At 51.8% G+C, this 19,436-nt stretch overlaps 7 protein-coding genes across 7 annotated transcripts; 3 read left to right on the forward strand and 4 right to left on the reverse strand.

The window, feature by feature from the left end:
* Positions 1-264: 264 nt before the first annotated feature.
* H6S33_006492 (uncharacterized protein) lies at positions 265-1,164 on the forward strand (the record flags this gene model as incomplete). The annotated part of the gene is made up of 4 exons (XM_044837848.1): positions 265-383; positions 487-846; positions 904-1,027; positions 1,087-1,164. 4 exons carry the CDS (start codon positions 265-267, stop codon positions 1,162-1,164), a joined length of 681 nt encoding a protein of 226 aa, XP_044690019.1.
* Positions 1,165-2,609: 1,445 nt separating this feature from the next.
* Positions 2,610-3,891, forward strand: H6S33_006493 (uncharacterized protein; the record flags this gene model as incomplete). Its single annotated transcript, XM_044837849.1, has 2 exons — positions 2,610-3,458; positions 3,511-3,891. 2 exons carry the CDS (start codon positions 2,610-2,612, stop codon positions 3,889-3,891), a joined length of 1,230 nt encoding a protein of 409 aa, XP_044690020.1.
* A 1,946-nt stretch (positions 3,892-5,837) lies between these two features.
* On the forward strand, positions 5,838-7,448 carry H6S33_006494 (uncharacterized protein; the record flags this gene model as incomplete). The annotated part of the gene is made up of 4 exons (XM_044837850.1): positions 5,838-6,011; positions 6,088-6,737; positions 6,791-7,098; positions 7,150-7,448. The coding sequence occupies 4 exons, from the start codon at positions 5,838-5,840 to the stop codon at positions 7,446-7,448; spliced, it is 1,431 nt and encodes a 476-aa protein (XP_044690021.1).
* Positions 7,449-8,589: 1,141 nt separating this feature from the next.
* Positions 8,590-9,953, reverse strand: H6S33_006495 (uncharacterized protein; the record flags this gene model as incomplete). Its single annotated transcript, XM_044837851.1, has 3 exons — positions 8,590-9,011; positions 9,075-9,605; positions 9,668-9,953. The coding sequence occupies 3 exons, from the start codon at positions 9,951-9,953 to the stop codon at positions 8,590-8,592; spliced, it is 1,239 nt and encodes a 412-aa protein (XP_044690022.1).
* An 881-nt stretch (positions 9,954-10,834) lies between these two features.
* Positions 10,835-11,756, reverse strand: H6S33_006496 (uncharacterized protein; the record flags this gene model as incomplete). Its single annotated transcript, XM_044837852.1, has 3 exons — positions 10,835-10,917; positions 10,999-11,629; positions 11,706-11,756. 3 exons carry the CDS (start codon positions 11,754-11,756, stop codon positions 10,835-10,837), a joined length of 765 nt encoding a protein of 254 aa, XP_044690023.1.
* A 920-nt stretch (positions 11,757-12,676) lies between these two features.
* Positions 12,677-14,938, reverse strand: H6S33_006497 (uncharacterized protein; the record flags this gene model as incomplete). The annotated part of the gene is made up of 3 exons (XM_044837853.1): positions 12,677-12,882; positions 12,958-14,041; positions 14,090-14,938. The coding sequence occupies 3 exons, from the start codon at positions 14,936-14,938 to the stop codon at positions 12,677-12,679; spliced, it is 2,139 nt and encodes a 712-aa protein (XP_044690024.1).
* Positions 14,939-16,606: 1,668 nt separating this feature from the next.
* H6S33_006498 (uncharacterized protein) lies at positions 16,607-17,602 on the reverse strand (the record flags this gene model as incomplete). Its single annotated transcript, XM_044837854.1, has 2 exons — positions 16,607-17,466; positions 17,530-17,602. 2 exons carry the CDS (start codon positions 17,600-17,602, stop codon positions 16,607-16,609), a joined length of 933 nt encoding a protein of 310 aa, XP_044690025.1.
* Positions 17,603-19,436: the final 1,834 nt, after the last annotated feature.

The raw sequence follows: 19,436 nt of genomic DNA on the forward strand, positions 1-19,436 counted from the left end.
ACGCACAAACTCCTGCCATCGCGACAACCCTTCCTACAACCTGTCGGCGATCTTCTCGCGGCCTGGGCGAAACGAGTGCTCGGTATCAGTCCGGTGATCTTTGCTACGTACATACGTTGTCTGGTTTTTGAGTGCAGGGCAGCAGCAGCAGTAGCAAAGCCACATAGTAAAGGTTAAGCAAGTCACTATCGAAGGGACCTCTCCAGGACCAGCTCCTTTATTTTCTTCTTTCGTTCATTTCGAATATTCTTCAACAATACCTACATGGACAACCGACGCCAATCCTCAGGTGGTCGCGGGGGTAGTGTCCCCGCCAACAACCCCAGCTTCAGCGGAGGTGCTGGCGCGAACCTCTCGGCTCTCGACTGGGCCATTGGTCTCCGGTACCTGCCTCCCCTTCTTGCATATTTCCTCCCTTTATTCCCTTCATATCTGTAGACGCTCCCTCTTTCAGCTGCACTCGCTAACTAGCACCTCCCATCCCAGCGTTCGTGTCCTCACCATCATTGACGACACTTACGAAGGCACGGTTTACTCCTACGACCCACTTACGTCTACACTCGCTCTTGCGCAGAACCCCACATCTAGTGCCCCCAACTCCCCGGCCGACTACCGAATCCTTAAAATCTCATTCCTTAAGGAGGTCACGGTCCTCGGTAACCCCAACAAGCAGCAACGCAGCAACACACCATTCACAAACGCCGAGCCCAAGATTGGCCCTGTCAATTTGAATATGCTGGGGGGCAAGGAGAAAGAGACTGCTAAGTCTGAAGCAGTGAGAGTTGCCAACATAGGCGTTGGGGTCACCGCGGAGGCGCAGGAGATCTATGATGCTTTGTCGAGGCTGTAGGTTTTTGCATAGAGATGGTAGATTTCTTGCTTGTGCTGACTGGGTGGTGATAGGATGCCTTGCCGATGGCACGAGAAGCAGATTGTCGTGTTAGAGAATGTCATCATCGATGAACCCTATACTCTCGACAGAGTAAGGTCATCGGACAAGAACGCCCTGAACCGGGTCAAGAAAGTTGTGAGTATTCCCCACGCTCTCTGATGCACGGGAGAGCACCGCTAATACATTGCAATTAGCTCGATGGAGAACGAAAAAAGCTTGAGACTGCGCGGAGATCAGCTACACCAGTTTCGGGGGAGAGGAAGGGCGGTTAGTTTTGGACCAATTTTCTTTTTTCTGGGATGTGGGAGAGGTGAGAGGTGATGGGCGGGGAGTGACCGTAACTTCTATCTTTTAGGATAGACTTCTGTAGTGACAAATAAAAAATGGCGTAGGGGGCGTTAGACGGCTTACTACGGTAATTTATAGTAAAAAATCTACTGCAAATTGCTGAGATTGGTTTCTTTTTTGGTTGTGTGAGTATTGTAGAAGGTTATTGGATGGAGTTGATCTATGAGCTCAAGTCTGACGTTATCGACACAATGTTTCTAACTGGTGGATTACGGAAGGGGTTGCATAACATAAGGGAGTGTCTTTCACAGTCATAGGCCCCTTTCAATTTTCCAGCCAATCTAGATTTTAACGTGCGCATATATCCATCCATGGGAAATCACTCGCGACCAATGACTAATTTGAGATTCTTCCGGGTACTCGTAAGCGTGGCCCTGGGAGTGTGGTTCCACTTACTATAATTACAGTACCTATATGTGAGTACTTAGTCTCGTGCCTATCCATACCGGAGGTTGTCACTCGGATGCGAGTTGACTGTACAACGCCTGAAGAAAGATTCACCCGGCGAATATGGGGGTTAAATTCATGGACTTATTAGATGATTCGATTCAGTAATATAGTGAATTCCCAGGGTGGGTTAGCGGGAGATCGGAACTGAGTCCTGAATACATCTATATCATATACTAAGCATAACCAAAGACTGCTTCAAGATTATATACATGTAATAACGAAATTCAGCGTCTGTGATCAGGAAGTCTAGCTCCCAGTACGTACATGTAGTAGTTGAAAAATGCTAGCTACTTATAATGGTGTACACGTATACCACGAACATGATTTAAACAGGGGGGCAGGCCCAAACCTTTTGGATGATTTCGAAGTGATTTCGAAGTGAACTTGTATACAACCGTTACCTGGTCACAGTAACATCATCAAATATTTTGCGTCCCAAACACCGAATCCATGTCGGGCAGGTCACGTCAAGTATCCGCTAAAGGTCAAATTAATTCTCGAGTGATTTCGTGTGATGCTGAGATATCAACAGACTTTGACAACGATTTATTCTCTTTTTTTTTCTCGAACAGTAAGAAGAAGGCCGCAGGATTCAATCCATACCAAATAACCACTTCTTCTCTCACGATATTCAATCGCCGAGTCACGGTCCGTGACTCGACATCTCCAAGGTCAAAGATCCGATCATAACCGCACAATCGACAGGGTAACCAAAGCCTGCACGCAGCCCCACCTTCCCGCATCCTGAAACTTGTATCAACAGCCCCACCTCATCCCCAAAAAACGCAGCTCGCGAAAATCACTTCCCCAGGCATAGAAAACAAGATCACGACGCCCAAGATCGCCGCAACCAGGCCAAAAGAGAGATACTAAAAAAAACAAAATTTTTTTTTTTTTTTTTACAAGAAGGAAAAAAAAAATGGCGACAACTATTCAGACACCCCTCCCGACAGATCCTGAGTCAACAATGCTTCTGCTGGCTGCAACAGACCATAATATTTCCGTTCTAGAGTCGCTGCTCAAGAACACGTCGGCGAATGTCTATGAGCCAGAGACAAGACAGACGGCGCTGCATGTTGCGGTCGCGTCTTGTACGCCAGAGGACTCAGAAGAAGAGCTCAAGGCCGCAGAGGAGACCCTGAAGCTGTTGCTACTCAATGGGGCTATTTGGAATGACTTGGACGTCTCCGGGGAGACGCCAGCGTGTATTGCGGACAGACTGGGATTGAAAAGCCTGTACAATATCTTGGTGGAAGCAGGTGTGAGGGCCGAGTTGATCCTGGGAAGGCTAGGAGGATACTTGCAGCTTAGTGATGGCGAAGAGAGCGAGGAAGAAGAAATTGGAGATGACGAGGAAGCTCCAGAGTTGGTCCAGGAGGCCGACACTGTAGGAACACCGCAAACGGAGTTGACACAACCAGAGCTGGAACCAGAGGAAGAGATCAAGGAGGATGTGAACTCGAAAGATTACCTAGCCTCGAAATTGACCTATCACGACGACAAGCTACTTGATGAGGACAACAACGGGGTTATGATGGAGTGGGAGAGAGGTATCATGGAAAGGAGTGTGAACGCACTCGTCAAGGAAGAAGGGAAAAGAATTCTCAATATTGGATTTGGAATGGGAATAATAGACGGATTGTTCCAAGAAAAGAAACCCAGTCACCATGTCATCGTTGAGGCGCACCCAGATGTCTTGAAAAAAATGAAAGAAGACGGATGGGATCAGAAGGAAGGGGTTGAGATACTCGAAGGAAGATGGCAAGATGTAAGTCCAGCTTTACTAAGAACTTACAATTCAGATCTCTAACAGATAGCAGGTCATTCCTGACCTGGTAAACCGAAACATCACCTTCCACGCAATTTACTTTGACACCTTTGCCGAGTCCTACGATGAATTGCGTCTTTTCTTTACCGAATATGTCATCGGACTTCTTGCACCTCTATCAGAAGGTGGCAAATTCAGCTTCTTCCATGGTCTCGGTGCAGACAGAAGAATCTCGTATGACGTTTACACTCGTATTGTTGAGATTGACATGCTAGAGGCTGGACTAGAAACCAGATGGGATATTGTGCCCTTGAAAAAGGACGACGAAGAGGAAGATGGAATGGAGGAGGGTGGAAAGGTTTGGGACGGAGTGAAGAGGAGGTACTGGATACTTCCAGAGTACAAGCTTCCTATCGCCGAATTCTTGGCATAGTCCATGAGAACAAATAACTACCAGAGTGAAGCAGATATGAGCGAATACCAGGGATAGAGGATTTCCCAACAGGCGGTCGTTTTTTTGTACGGATATGTAAGGAGATTGACATGCATACATAATGCTAAGCACGATGATTTCGAATGGAGTTTGTGAGTAAATCGGGGTTATTTGTTAGTGATATGGTTGAACGGCTCTGGGTTTCTGTCTTTACGTTTCTCTTCCTCAGTTATTCTTATTACTTATATAGATAAGTACATGTATGTTCTTAGCAAATACTTTTGTTTTAAGGTGGTTTCCACACTGGTGATATTTCTTGTCGCATGAGTAGTGAGTACTGAGTGTCTCAGTTCCTGCATGATAACCGGACTTTGAGCTTGTTTGTTTATCCATCCCCAGCTTGGGTTTGGAATTGACGTTTGGGCTGCAGTAGTTATTTTTCCGCCCGTGACTCATCCACATGGCGCGAGGCAGTGCATATGGTAGGCTTGAATATTTTTCGAGAAGCCAATTTCTAGATAACGCGATAAATGTCTAAAGATACGTTCCGCGTCTCCGGCTCACATATTCCCGAGCCGTTTGGTCCTGTCTATGGATGTTCTGGAACCTCACGCAGTGAAGGTGATTGTAGTCAATTATACTGCCTAGGTGTATGTAGAATAATACAATCTCAGGCACCTCATCTTTCTAGGTTTACTACATGTATTCAGATACATGTAAGTCCATTCTTGTAGCCTGTATCGACACGATATGGTTGATGTTGAGACTCTTGTGTCACTAGTGACAAAGCTAACCCAATGCGGGCAAAACAGGTACCCAACCAACAATCAGGGCCCAGCTAAGACTTCCGAGGAAGATTGCTTCCTTCACTAGCGAGTGTGAAAGAATTGTTGACAGGAGGATCTCAGACAGATAATACCAACGATGAATTTCGCTGGTTGAAGTGTGAAGTGAAATCAAGATATCCAATCCTCGGGTTTGGAATATGCAGACAGATAGATTAATATGGATCGGAGACGAGCCATTGGCCAATAGAAAGAACGTTGAACCCGTTCCCCCTTGGCCTTGCTCGGTGTCCACCTCCCCCGCAGTCAAATTACGCCAACCTCGTCCAACATCGCCGCTGGGTCTCCTTCCCTGCAATTTTTTTTTTGTCCTAACAGATCCTTCGTCACCAAGCACAGCCCACATAAAGCCCACCGAATTCCTCCTCCCCCACTTGAGCATATCGCAACATCAATTTGCAAAGAAAAAGGCCTACTTCTGACTGAAATTTTCTTTATTCTTTTCGAATAGCCATCTCCCATCCAACGTACACGTTGGCAAAGTGAATAATCTCAACAGATAAAGCCGTTCGTGTCAATCCTTTCAATTCCTACAGAGGAGATCTCTCGCAAGTGAAAGTCGCCCGTATGCGATTTGTTCCCTCCGTATTCACTTCACAGGTATGTACATGACGAGAAGTTCCGGCCCCACACTAGTTCGTTTTTGCATTGCCCCTCCCCCATCCAGCCGCGTGGAGAAAAAACTTTTTTTTGACATCCACCGTGACCTTTTGTTCCCTTCATAAACCTCTTATGCTTTATTGCAACTGGCCTGTCCTTTCCTCCACTTCTTCCTAAATTTACCCCAAACTCTTTACTGATTCCGGATTCTCTTTTTAGGATTATCTCTCAGGTAAAAAGAAAAAAACTTTCCCCATCAAAAACATGGCTACCCCCACTCCCCCCACATTCAAGAGCCTCAATATATGGTGCACCAGCGACGGGACTAATACAACCTTTTCAATTGTACACAGATCACATCTGGAAGAACAGCTCCTATTAAAAACCTTTTTTGCGCACACAACTCATTGCATCATATTCTCGAAGCAAATCCATCACTCACACCCCCGCTAACCAGCGCATTCCTTTTTCTCTTTTTATATACCCATTGAAATCGCCAACATGTTTGCTCGCCAAATTCTTACCAAGGGCTTCAATGCCACTACTCGCTTTAATGCCTTGAGGCAGGTCAGGAATCTTGCTACCGTCACCGGAAGCGCCGGAAGGCAGATGCCCCAGCCAGAGAGAGAGACTGGCACTCCTATCAGCAATGACAGAGCTACTTTCACCATCAAGGTGGGTTTTATATTCTAGGCTAATCTCAGCGCATGATTATTATATATATATATGGATGTTGACTGAGTACCACCAGAACGGTCCTATCTTCCACGGAAAGTCCTTCGGTGCCCGTTCTAACATTTCCGGAGAAGCCGTCTTCTCTACTGCCCTCGTTGGATATCCCGAGGCCCTTACTGATCCTTCCTACCGTGGTCAAATCCTCGTCTTCACTCAGCCGCTCATTGGGAACTATGGTGTTCCCTCTGACCAACGCGACCAGGATGGTCTTTTGAAATACTTCGAGTCTCCCCATCTCCAGGCCATCGGTGTTGTTGTTGCCGACGTCGCCGAAAAGTACTCGCACTGGACTGCCGTTGAGTCACTTGGCCACTGGTGTGCTCGTGAGGGTGTTCCCGCCATTACTGGTGTCGACACTAGGGCCATTGTCACCTACCTCCGTGAGCAGGGTTCTTCTCTCGCCAGGATCACCATTGGAGAGGAGTATGATGCGGATCAGGATGAGGCATTCGTCGACCCTGAGCAAATTAACTTGGTCGAGAAGGTCTCCACCAAGGCGCCTTTCCATGTTGCAAGCTCAAACGGAGACCTCCATGTCGCAGTCATTGACTGTGGTGTTAAGGAGAACATTTTGAGGAGTTTGGTTAGCAGGGGTGCCAGTGTCACCTGCTTCCCATGGAACTACCCCATTCACAAAGTTGCGCATCATTTTGACGGAGTTTTCATGTTTGTTCTCCTCACCTTTTTCTGTCGAATGAGTCATTGACCTTTGGCTGTAGTTCCAATGGACCTGGTGACCCAACTCACTGCACCCCCACCGTGTACCACCTCCGCAAGTTGATGGAGTCCTACACCGGTCCCATCATGGGTATCTGTCTTGGACACCAGCTTCTTGCCCTGGCCGCAGGTGCCAAGACCATCAAGTTGAAATACGGAAACCGTGCCCATAACATTCCCGCTCTTGATCTCACCACTGGTCGCTGCCACATCACTTCGCAGAACCACGGATACGCCGTTGACATGAACACTCTTGATGCCTCTCAATGGAAGGAGTACTTTGTCAACCTCAACGACGGATCTAACGAGGGTTTGTAACAACCACACCTCATCTTGATAACTTTACTGATTTGAACCATAGGAATGATCCACACTTCTCGCCCTATTATGTCCACCCAGTTCCATCCCGAGGCCAAGGGTGGTCCCCTCGACTCTAGCTTCCTCTTTGACGCCTACCTCGATCAGGTTGCCGCCTTCAAAGCCGAGCAGATCCTCTCTGCCCCCGGACGCGTTGGAAGGCCTAGCCCGCTCTTGGTCGACATCTTGTCTAAGCAGCGTGTGGACGTTGCCCCCAACCACGTCTTGAGGGAAGTTGAGAGGAGGGCTGCGAGCGCTAAGGCTGAGATTGAGTCGAAGCAGGCTGACGCCACCGCTGCCTAAAGAAAGGTAGTTAATTTGAGTGTTTTTACGGGGGTTTTCTTTTCTTTGTTCTTTTTTTTTTAGCAGTACGGAATTTTTTTTTCAAATTTTTTTTTTTTTCGTTCTTTGTATATCAGTTGAATCCTAAAAAATGAAATTGGTGGTTTAATACAAAACAATCTTGATGGCATGCGCATGGGGCTTCTGGCAAATTGTGTATGTGGTGGTTACCCTGATCATGAGTGATAGCTGGTGCTAAGGATTGAAAATGCCAGGGTCGAGTATGTACTTAGACCGCACTTTATCATACTAGATTCAAACCACTACCATTAACCCGTGCCACTACCGGCCCCCAAGGCCGCAAGCAGCGTGAAAAAGAGGCGGGGACTAGTATAGTACAAAAGGTAGCCCGTTGAGGTAGCGCAGCTTCTCATCTTGATTCTTAATGCTGTTTGCATGTAGCTCATGATCTGGTCCATGTTTCCTACTGTATGTATGTATGTATGTATGGCGAGACGAGAGCTCACAGTGAGACAAGTTCTATGATCAGGAACATGGATCATCGTTCTAAGAGCTGTATCAATGATCGCTGTGGCAAGTTTTCCTTTCTTCTTCGTTTCTTCGAAACAGTCGGGGACTCTAGATCTGCGTGGCCGTTAGGATGCTTGATTCGCGCGGTGTATAGGCCGTGGAGGCAGTGGCAACCGCCCTACTCCCAGGTACCCAGCAGGGCCTAAGAACTACCATAGTGGAGAAATAATGAATCTGTGCATTGCAAAAAGAGGGCGCGAAATTGATATTTTTGGCTTAAAAGCCTTTGTGGGGGGGGGGGGGGGGGGAAGGGCTCTGGGAGTTGTTATTTGGACATGGTCTGGGGTTTGGCGGTTCTGGAGTTTTTGTTGTGGATGATCTTAGTATGGCTAGGTCAGTTACATGGAGATGGTTGGATTAGTCCAATGGAGAGCGGCTTTTTTATTTGATTTATTTGGTCAACCCCATGGTCACTTCACTTTTTTTGACACCCGTCAGCTCTAGTAAGTTAAGTTCCACATGCCATCATGATCATGTAAAACATCTTTGAAAGGAAAAAAAAAAAAAAAAAAGGAAAAGAAGCTAGGTAAAAAAAAAAAAGTGATAAAAGAAAACCCAAACCGCCCCACCACTAAAAATTCCCATACCCACCACCCGCATACCTCCTCTCCCCCCTGCGGCCCTCGGACCACTCGCCCATTCCGCCGCCGCCGCCGCCGCCGCCGCTGCGCCCCGCGGCGTTCGCCTTGCCCGTCTGCTCGATGCCCCAGAACTTCTTGCCGACGCCGCGGACCTCCTCGATGCTCTTTGTGAGTGTTCCCAGCAGGGCGACGAGGTGCACGTCGGACTGCTCGGAGAGCTGCTCCTGCCGGAAGCCCTTTGCGTCGGCGGGGGTGAGGAGCGGCAGGCGCGAGTGTGTCAGGGATTTGAGCGAGCGCAGCAGCTGGTGGTTGGGTTCGGGGTGGGGAGGGTTGGAGAGGTAGGTGGTGAGGAGCTTGATGCGGGAGTGGAGCATGCGGATTGCGTTTGCTTTTGCGGTGAGGTTTGCTAGTACTGTAGTGTAGATTATTATTATTAGTAATTGATCTTTTAAATGAAAGAATTAGGTGGTCATACGCTCATCGTTCTGAGTCCCAGCACTGACCACAGGAGCCTCCGGCTCCTTCTCCTCCGCTTTCTCCTTCCCCTTCCCCTGCTGCGCCTCATCCGACAGCTTCACCTTCTTCGCCGCGCCATCCTTACTCTCCGCGGCGCCCGCAGCAGCAGCAGCGCCCTGCGCGGTCCCCTCCAGCCCCGACAGCTCCGCCGCCGCATTCCCGAACCCACCCTTCGCGACAAAGTCCACGCCGATCATCTCGGCCTCGCCCGTCTCGATGGTGTAGTTGAGCGGGACAAAGAGGAGGTTTGGCGCGCCCTCGTCGGCGGTGTCGTCGGCCTCCAGCACGCTCTCGTAGATGGCGAGGGGCAGCGTTCCGCCGCCGCCGACGGACGCGCTGGGGGACGGGTTGAGGCAGAGCAGGATTAGGGACTCGTTGAAGGGGAGGAGCTGCCGGTGGAATTGCACCATCCAGGGTGAGGGGGCGAAAGTCGGGGACGGGGTGGTCGTGAACCAGCCGAGGAGGTCGAGGGTTCCGTGGGTTTCTTTGACTGTGGGGGGTGGTTTGTTAGTGGGTGTTGTGGGGGGAGGGATTGGGGGAGAGAGGACGGACAGAGCTTGAGCTTCTCTATGAACCAGGGCTCGTCGACGGAGATTTGGTCATCTGTGCGGAGGAGGAGGATCTCGTAGGCGTGCTCGATGTCGATTGAGCGGCCCTGCTGGGTGCCGAGGAGGGCGCCGAGGATGGGGCCGGACCCGTTGCGGAGCGTGTGTCGGGTGATGTAGTCGGAGATTGTGAGGAGGGCCAGAGGGTGTAGGGAGATCTGGAGGCCGGTGGTGGAAGGGTGGGAGGAGATGAGGGCGTTTGCGTCTGGGGTGGGCTTTTCGGGGTTCGTCATTGCGGCCTTTCGGGGGGGGGAGTGGTGGTGATAGTTGGTGGTGGGGTGTTGGTTGGAGATGGAGGTACGAGTGAGGTTTGAAGTTTGAGGTTCCGAGAGCTATGGTGGGGGCGTGGGTTAGCCGTGCGTGTTGACTAAGCGATGAGGGACTTGCGCCATGGAATATCACTCGGTGCACAATTCCACCTTGGCGTTGAGAATTGATTTTGATTGTTCTGTTTGCTGCGTTTGGTGTTGGATATTTGGCCATCGAGCCCGTACAGACGAGCTGTCCGAACCTGCCATGTCGACAGTCGACAGCTGTCACCCGTGTCACTCGTGCCATATCGACACTTGTCCGATCGATCCTATATATACATGTATATAGCTAGCTAGGCTTGAGCAAGACCCATTCGAGTTAACTTCCTACTCCCTCACGACCCCACGGCCACCCACCCCACAGCTACAGCCACAGTACCTACGTGTAAAAACTAATTGGGCGTGGAGCGCAGAAACCGGCTGATTAGCAGGTACGCGCCGTGGTCCCGGGACTAGATAAGCTGCTGGTTTGTAGCAAGAGGTGGATGGAAGAGGGGACATGACTGACGGGCCAGGCAGATCAAGGATAGGAAGGAGCTAGCCATGTAGCTTACATTTCCACGGAACCTATCCCGGGTATATCTCTGTACCAGCCATGTTTTGGGTACCCTGGTCGCTGCATAGATTATCACTCGGTCTGCCAAAACTCACCGCAGCTACGAACATTTTAAAAACTATATATATACCTGTTGTTGCAGTTCTATTTCTGTCTACAGCAGCAAGCAAACAACACAGAAGCCTTTGTTTCTAGTCTACTCGACTAATCTAATTTATGGAGCTGAGGATTGGAGCGAATGCAGGACCTACAACGCGCCCAACTCCTTCAACCTCGCAACCAACCCGCCAACATCTTCCACCTTCCCACCGCCCTTCCTCGGCGCCGGCTCTACACCGCCCAGTCAGCACACTCCCCAACCACACCCCCAAACCCCCCCAAAAAACACGGAAAAAGAGCGAAAAGACTCACCAACAACCTTCACCGTCTGCAGCCTCGACGCCACATCCACCCCAAAGTCCGCAACCGCCTTCTTCACCAGCGGCTTCTTCTTCGCCTTCATGATATTCGGCAGACTCGCATACCTCGGCTCATTCAGCCTCAAATCCGCCGTCACAACCATCGGCAACTTCACCTCCAGCACCTCCTCCCCCCCATCCACCTCCTTCGTCACCGTCACCGTGCCCCCCTCCCCCAGCTTCACACCACTCGCCTGCGTCGCCTGCCCCCACCCCAGCAAGCCCGCCAGCATCTGCCCCGTCTGCCCCGCATCCCCATCGATGCTCTGCTTGCCCAGAATCACCAAATTGCGGTCCTCATCCCCGACCACCTGCTGCAGCAGCTTCGCCACCGCCAGCGGCTCCAGCTCCGCGTCCGTCTCGGCGAGCAGCGCCCGGTCCGCGCCCATGGCCATGGCCGTCCGCAGCGTGTCTTGCGCCTTTGGCGGCCCCGCCGAGAAGGCGAGGATGTCGGTGACGGTGTTGGGGTGGCGCTCGCGCAGGCGCACGGCTTCCTCGAGCGACAGCTCGTCGAAGGGGTTCATGGACATTTTGACGCCGGCCGTCTCGACGCCGGTCTGGGCGGCGTTGACGCGCGGTTTGACCTACGGGGGAGTGGGGGAGGTTAGCGGTGGGGAATGTGGGGGGGTGGGAGGGGTGGAGGGGTGGAGGGGGAGGTACGGCGTAGTCGATGACGCGCTTGACGGGGACGAGGATGCGCAGGGAGGTCATTGTGATGTATGTCTCTCTGTCTCTGGTACTCTTTGGTGCTGTCTCTGTAGTGCTGTGGTGGCAGCGGTGGTGAGAGAGTGTGTAGAGAGGAAGGGAATCGGAGTTTGTGCGAGGCGTTGAAGAAGGCCTCGCTAACTCGGCATTTTCCATGTCACGTGAAGGCCCTACTCCACGATCATTGCCGACGCACCACCTGCCACTCTACAAAACACGAGTAGGTGCAGACATGTGGGTGAAATTACTACCGCAGTCTTTAATGCCATCGAGCTTCGGTAACACTGGCCCTATGTCGTTAAAATATGAAGGTAAAGCGGCATATTCTCAATGCCGTACGACTGATGCGGCATCAGTCTTACCCGCATTTCTGGCACTATAGCTAGCCAGGCCCGCATCACAAGCCCTCACTCACTCACTCACCCCGCCAGCGCCAATGATCACAAAAAAAAAAAGGTGAAGGTGAAAAAACTCCATTCCCGTCTAACTACAGAACCGCCCGCCCGCCAGCCTCAACCCTTTTTTTGTTTTACTACAGACTGCCACCCCGCGCCGAGCCAGAGAGAAACACGGCATGTATGTATAATATGCAGCAGCCAATAGCTCAATTACCCCTCTCCACTCTCCACTCTCCCCCCGCCCCCCCCCGCTCCTTGTTCCTGTCGTATGATACTAACAAATAGCGTACCCAATAACTACTTGTGCAACAAAAAAAAAAAGAAAGATATCAAACCCATGATGAAAGAAAGAGAAGAAAAAAAAAAGGGACACAATAGCTATAAGATAGTAAAGAAACAAAGAAAGAGAAAGGGAATAGAGAAGACACATTTTCCTATAAATAAAGTATAAAAAAAAGCGTATTTCGATATTGCCACACAGCTATAGGGGGGCGGGGGGCGTGAGTGGGCTCATTACTCCACTTGCACTCAACGTCTATCCCGATGCCCGTCTCTCCCCCTCGCAGCCGCCAGTCGCTCCCTCGCAATCTCCTCACTCACAGGCATGTAGTAGAGCTTCGGCTTCGCCACCGTGCTCTTAAACAGGTCGTCCAGATCCACGAACCTCGTCGTTCTCGCACCCGCCGCCGGCGGTGCCACATCCTGAGTCGGCGCACCTTTCTGGACTGCAAGTACTTCCACCCCCATCATTAGCACACCACTCCCACTCCCACCACATCTCCGCACTCCAGGGGGACAACAAAACTCACCACTATTCTTCCTCTCCACCGCCCTCTCCCTCGCGCCCCTCGGGCCCGTCGGCGCACCTAATACCTCCGCCCCACCACGGCCCCTCGCACCAACCTCCTCCAGCTCCGCCACAATGCCTCCGTCCTCGCCTTCGCCCTCCTTATACACGACCTCCCACTTCTTCTGCCCCCTTATCTCGCGCTCCCTCGCAACCCACCCCTCCACCGCCTCCTCGGGCACAAAGTCCACCCACAGCGGCTTGCGCGTGCGCTCGTTCGGCCACACCTTCCCATGCATGCCCACACGCACGCGGGTCGCCGCGGCGACCGACGCAAAGATGATGAGCGCATGCGACTTGATGCTGTCGACAAAGAAGTACGAGATAGCCTCTGTGCCCGGCGGGGTTGCGCCGGCGAGGGCCGTGAGGTGGCTGCGCAGCAGCGGGTCGTTGATGGGGCGGATGAGGTTGCGGATGTAGAGTGCGCACGTCGCGGGGTGGATTGACGGCGGGACTGGCGGGTCGTCGTCGTCGTCCGCTGGGGCGGTGTCGTTGTCGTCGGCGGCGTCGTCGTGGTCGGCGCTGTCGGTGTTGAAGAGGCCTTTGAAGCGGGCGTCGCGCTGCCTCGGTTTTGGCTGTGGGGAGGAGGCGCGCGGCTTCTTGGTGGTTGTGGGGTCGTCGTTGGTGTCGTGGGCTGGGACGGGGGCTTCGGATGCTGCTGCTGCTGCGGGTGGGGGGCTGGCGGAGCGGCGCTTGCGCTTGCGGAGGTCTGTGGGAGTGTCGTCGCGGGTGTCCATTGGTTCCGAGGGCGCTGTGGGAGTGGCAAGGTCGGATTGTGAGGTTATTGCGGCGGTGATCTCGTCCTCGGTGGTGGTGTGGGTGGTGGTGGATGGCGCTGGGACGGGTTCCACGGGGATATCGGCGAGCTTGGTTGGAGCTTCTTGGGGCTTGTCTGGGGCTTCTTCGTGGACTGTTGGTGCTTCGGCCATTGGTGAGTCTTCTTCGACCTGCTTCTGCTCGACTGCCTCTTCCGGTGTGTTGTCCGCCTTGGTTTCCTCAATTGAAGAGGGCTCCTCGTAGATGGATACCTCGTCGTCCTCGGGGGTCTTTGCGGGCGCGGTATCAACCTGCATGCTGTCCGCCTCGGCCTGTACTTCTGGTTCAGCTGCAGCTGCCTGGGGCACTGGCTCCTCGGCGGCTTCGTTTGACGGTTCCTGCTGCTGCTCAGCTGTGATCTGTTCCGCAACGGCTTCAAGCTGCTCCGAAACGGATGCGGGGCTGGGAGCGTCATTATCCTGTACTTGGGGTGGTGATTGCACGGTTTCTACATCTTGCTGTTCTGAAGCCGGTGTTGGCTCTGGCTCCTCGATCTGCGGTACTGGCTCAACTAATTGTACTGGTTCGGCTCCCTTTGCGGGTTCGACTTCTTGCGCTGGTTCGGCAGTTGCTGGCTCTACTTGTGCTGGTTCGATCTCTTGTACTTGCTCAATCTCCTGGACTGGCTCAGGTTCCTGTGCTGGTTCGGCTTGCGCTGGTTCGGCCTGTACTGGCTCGGGCTCCTGTACCGGCTCTACATCCTGTACTTGTGCCTGCTCCTGCACCTGCTCCTGTTGCACCGGCTCCTGCACCTGCTGCACCTGCTGCACTGGTTCCTGCACTTCCTGCGCCACCGCCGGGGTCTCTGCGCGCACCTCCTCGGCCGCCTCAACCACTACCGACTCCGGCTCCGGCTGGCCACCATTGACCTGGATCGTGTCCTGCATGGGTGTTTGCACCACCTCTGGCTGTGGCTCTGGCTCTGGCGCGGCCTCCTCCTCCTCCTCCTCCTCCTCCGCTTCCGCCTCTGCCTCTGCCTCTGCCTCCCGCTGTCGCTCCTGGATCACAACCTCTGCCAGCCGCTCCACGAGCGCCTGCTTGAGGCCACCCACCGGTAGCCCGCGCTTCTTGAGTTCGGCTTTGAGCTCGGTGACTTTGAGCGAGGAGAGGGTTGTCGGGTCCAGCATTGTGTTGGTGTTTGTTGGTGCGCTGCGCGGGTTTGTGTTTGTGTTGTGGGTGTTGTAGATTTCGGGTAGGGGTGGTGAGACGGGAGGGGGATTGGGGATTGAGGGTGAGTGCTGTTTTGGTTGTGTGGTTTGTTGATAGGCTGGATAGATAGGCTGTGACGATGTTGTGGGGATCAGTCAGGTAGGTGAAGGAAGGGAAGGGAAGGGAAGGGAAGGGAAGGGAAGGGAAGGGGAAGGGAAAGAGGAAGAGGAAGGGTAACAAGAAGGGTAACGTAACAAGAAGGGTAACGTAACAAGAAGGGTAAGAAGAAGAAGGGGAAGAAGGGAAGGAAGACGGAAAGAAGGAAGGAAGGAAGGAAGGAAGGAATTAGGAAGGAAGGGAAATGGAAGCAAGCGTAGAAAGACGGGCTGGGCTGGGCTTGCTGTCTGCTGGCTGGCTGGCTGGCTGGCTGGCTTGACTGGTTTGACTCGCTCGACTGCCTGACCTGGACTGGCTGGGGAGTTGCGTCAATGGGTGTCTGGCTATCCCGCTAGACCCAACGTGGCGGTGACACAAGCAGCCGCCCGTTTGTTTGAGCCTCACCCTGGCTGGCTGTCTTTCTGGCTGCGTTCCTGTATCTAGTTCTTCTGTAGTCTCTCATCTCAGCCTATGTAGGGCTGGCCCGGATAATCACTCTTCACAGATACGCGATGATGATGATGATGTCCCCCCCACCCCCCCCAACTCCCCATACGCAGACACAGCATTCATCGCCTGTGCTGTGCCTGTGGAATTGTTCTCCAAGGGTTTGGATCGGAATGCACACACACCACTTGCGGAAAGGAAGGTGCATGCGCAGTGCTGCATTGGGGCCGAGGACGTGTGATTAGTCATCCATATATATCGGGTAAGGAAGGATCTGCGGGAAGGATCTGCGGGATGGTGCTTCTAGGAAGTCAAAACCAATCGTGTAGTTCTGTGCGAGTCAAAAAAATATATATATAAAAATCGCAAGGGTGGGAATCTTCAATGCTAAATTTAATTTGGGTTTAATAGCTTTGGGTTTGTATACCGCGGGTTTACTCCAAGTATTGTAAGGCATGGGTGTTCCAATGGCTGTATAAACAAGACCAAACTATGGGATGAGATGAGAAGAGAGGCGGTGAGGAGAAGAGAGACGAGAGCTTCTAGCTTTATGCGACATAATTGAGGACAGGTTGTCACTCCACCTGTTCCTCGTCATAAGTCCACAGCTTTAATACATATTTGACAGTCACGACAATACAATCTTGATCATAGGTCCAGAAACTCCATTTTTGGGGGGCGAGAAATGATCGATGTGACCTTCTAAGCAGATAATGACAACATAGTCAAATCGCTACCTGATGCTGCGGGTTCGGGTTGAGTTCGCGTGCAGAAAAATCTGTGGTCTTGAGCTTGATCTACGAGTGATATTCCATGAAGCAGAATGAGACATAAAGCGTCATAGTATGAAAGATTGAGATAGTGAGAGATAAGGGATAGGGTAACGAGTGATTGGCTGTACCTATAGGCGCCGAGTGATTTCTGTGACGCTGGGCTGTGATGTGATAGGTCTTAACGGCCACAAACTCACTACTATATTTACAATCTCTATTTGAGTCCAACAGGATCAATGGTCATTCTACCGTGCTATCTACACCCCCCCACTAAATACTCAACTCCTTCATCACCGCCGCCTCATCCAACCCAAGCGCACTCATCACATTCCTATACCTCACACCCCCCTTCTCCTTCCTCTTCAAGTACTTCAGCAACTTCTGCCTGCGATGTACTAGCAGCCGCAGATTGCGCTTGTTGTGCTTATCCTTATTCCCACTCTTCTCCAGCATCTTCGCCAGGTTCCTGATCTTCACCGTCAATATCGCCGCCTGCACCTCGCTACTCCCCGTATCCGGCCCCGCCCTCGGCGTCTTCCTGCTCTCCTCCAGCGGCCGCGCATCCGGGTCCCTCGGCAGCGTGGCATCCGTGTTGTGGCGCCCAAACGTCTCGATGCAGCGCATGGTGTTGACGCGCTGGCGGTCGGCGTTGCTGCCAATACTCAGACTCACAATGCGCTGGATGGCCGCCACGGCATGGTCATGCTCCTTCTGGTGCGCCTCCAGCTTCTCCGGCCAGATATACGAGTCGACCACACCGCTCGCCGAGACGGGGTTTGCAGGGGCGGTGAGGCGCTTGCTGTTCTCGATTGCGATCTCCATGTCCTTCGGGGTGAGGTAGAAGTTCATGTGGAGGGGGTCATCGTGGCCTTTTGTCGGGTCGATGTTGTGGGTGAGGGCCCAGTCGACGGGGGGCAGGAGCGGGGAGGGCGTCTCGAGGGATTTGACGAAGGGGGTGGTGCGGCCGGTGACGGGGTTGACGGCGTTGGACAGGCGCTCCTGTTTTAGGCGTTCTTGGAGGGCGAGGTTGTCGAGGCGGCGTTTTTCAGAGGTTGCGAGGCCCTCGGAGCTGCGGTGCTCGCGTTTGTGGGGGGTGGGGGTGGTGGAGAAGGCGGCGAGGTGGTGACGCGCTGGAGAGAGGTGAGTATTGGGTGTGGTGGTGGGGAGGAGGAGGATGAGGGGGGGCTACATACTGGATGTGACTCGAAGGTTTGTGAAGCAGCGGGTCAGCGCTGATTGCGAGGGGAGCGCAGGTCTGGGGGGCATGGTTGACGGTGGTCTAGATGTGTGTGTGAGTGCTCAATTGGTCCTCCGGCGGGCGGTTTGGAGGTTTTGGTGGGGGAACGTTTCACGAGAATTTCTGGAGTTGAGGCTAAAGGTCACGTGATTATGGGACAATGCGATTGTGCGCAGGCAGCTAGTAAAGCTTGATCACGCTATTCCGGATTGAAAATGCGTGTAGGTAATATCTAGGGCACTGGTGTTGAGCATTCTCATCAGAGTGTTTACGCAGATGGCAGCATTTTTCGTATTTGGTGTTTGTAAGGCAGTGCGTGTTCCTATGGCTCATGTAGCTACATGTAGTAAGAACGAACTTTTGGATGAGAGAAGAGACAGTCACGTCACGACAGTACTACATGTAATCACCGCGGCGGTGACTCTCTTGGTGCTGGCTGACCTGTCAAAAAGGATTAAGGCTTTTTTTTTTTGGTTCTAGGCAGGTTTTGATAACCGACGAAAGGTTTGAACTGGAGAAGTGATAAACACCACAACACATGTTGCAATTCTATATTACATGTATTGACCACAACATGTACAATGGCAGCCGGGCACAATTAAATAACATAATGCACCCTCTAGAAGCAACGAAGAACGCTTAGCAGATATAAATTTATACACTCTAACATTTGAGATTTATCCCGACAGCTAAGATGAAAGTTGCATCGAATGCGTGGCGGTGGGCGGCCATGTGACAGAACTTTGGTTTCTGATGGAGGATCAACTGCGTACATGGCTTTCAACCATCAACTTCGTGACCATTAGGAGACAAACAAGATCCTCGATGATATGGCCAAACACAATTGCAAATAGATTCGCGAAGTTTAAACTTTATAAACATATATGATGGACACAAAGACGGAAGAGCGAGTGATATTTCATGATTAAATGCTGAATCGGGTTATGGGTACGGTGCTAAGATTTCTATGAGAGAATGCTGGAGGTGCGTCTCTTATAGTATAATAAATGCCAGCCGGATTAATTTGACCCGGCATGATTATGCGTGCTCGAAGCATATGCTCTCCCGGAAAAGCCAGGTGAGAAACGCATGCATATATAGCACACGTGTCTCCTAGCTCTCAAGCCCAGTTAAAAATGTCTGTTTCTGTGGGTTCATCCAAGCTGCGTATCTGGATTTATAGACACTTTCTCTCCGGCTCCCTATCTCAGCTTAGACAGTACCTGTCGGCCGATGGAGTGGATAGACTCCCGGCCGGCATCTAGCTATGCAAACACCGTTTGCATTAGAATCCTCAACCCACCCAGAACGTAGTAGTACTAGAAGAGTGCCTAAAACGAAATGTCTCGCAGCATGTTACTCTGAATTATCGGGAGAAGGGTGTTCGAGCCCGGGCGCCCCGAATCCCTTAACCTTGGATTGGTACCCTTGGTTGATAAGAAGCATCCTGACAAGTGTAAGTCTTTCAATTATAATTTTTGCAAATAAAATTGTGCCTCTGTACTTCCAGAGTTAGCGATACGAGTAGCTCGATAGGGCCGTCAAAGAATAGATTTTTCTGGGAAAAGCCATCTGTTTTAGTGCTTGTAGCGGTAGAGGAACTCTTTGGTTCCGTGGGCGATCTTTAGATCTGAAAATGAGTGAAGAGGAGGTCATTGTAGGAGTAGTTATAACGTTCTTTGCTATTTGGCTACCTACCATAGCTATGGGTCACCTGGAAAACGAATGAAGGGGCCGAGCATATATGTATACGGCGGGCTTTAAATTAATTTGTGCTATCTGGATTCGCTGGACCGGCTCTGAGTGTCATGTTTGATATACACATAAATCGAACAATCTTTTTTTGGTTGACTGCAATTTTAG

The sequence above is a fragment of the Morchella sextelata genome (genome assembly GCF_020137385.1).
Source record: "Morchella sextelata strain SCLS chromosome Unknown scls_20, whole genome shotgun sequence".
NCBI classification, from domain to species: Eukaryota; Fungi; Ascomycota; class Pezizomycetes; order Pezizales; family Morchellaceae; genus Morchella; species Morchella sextelata.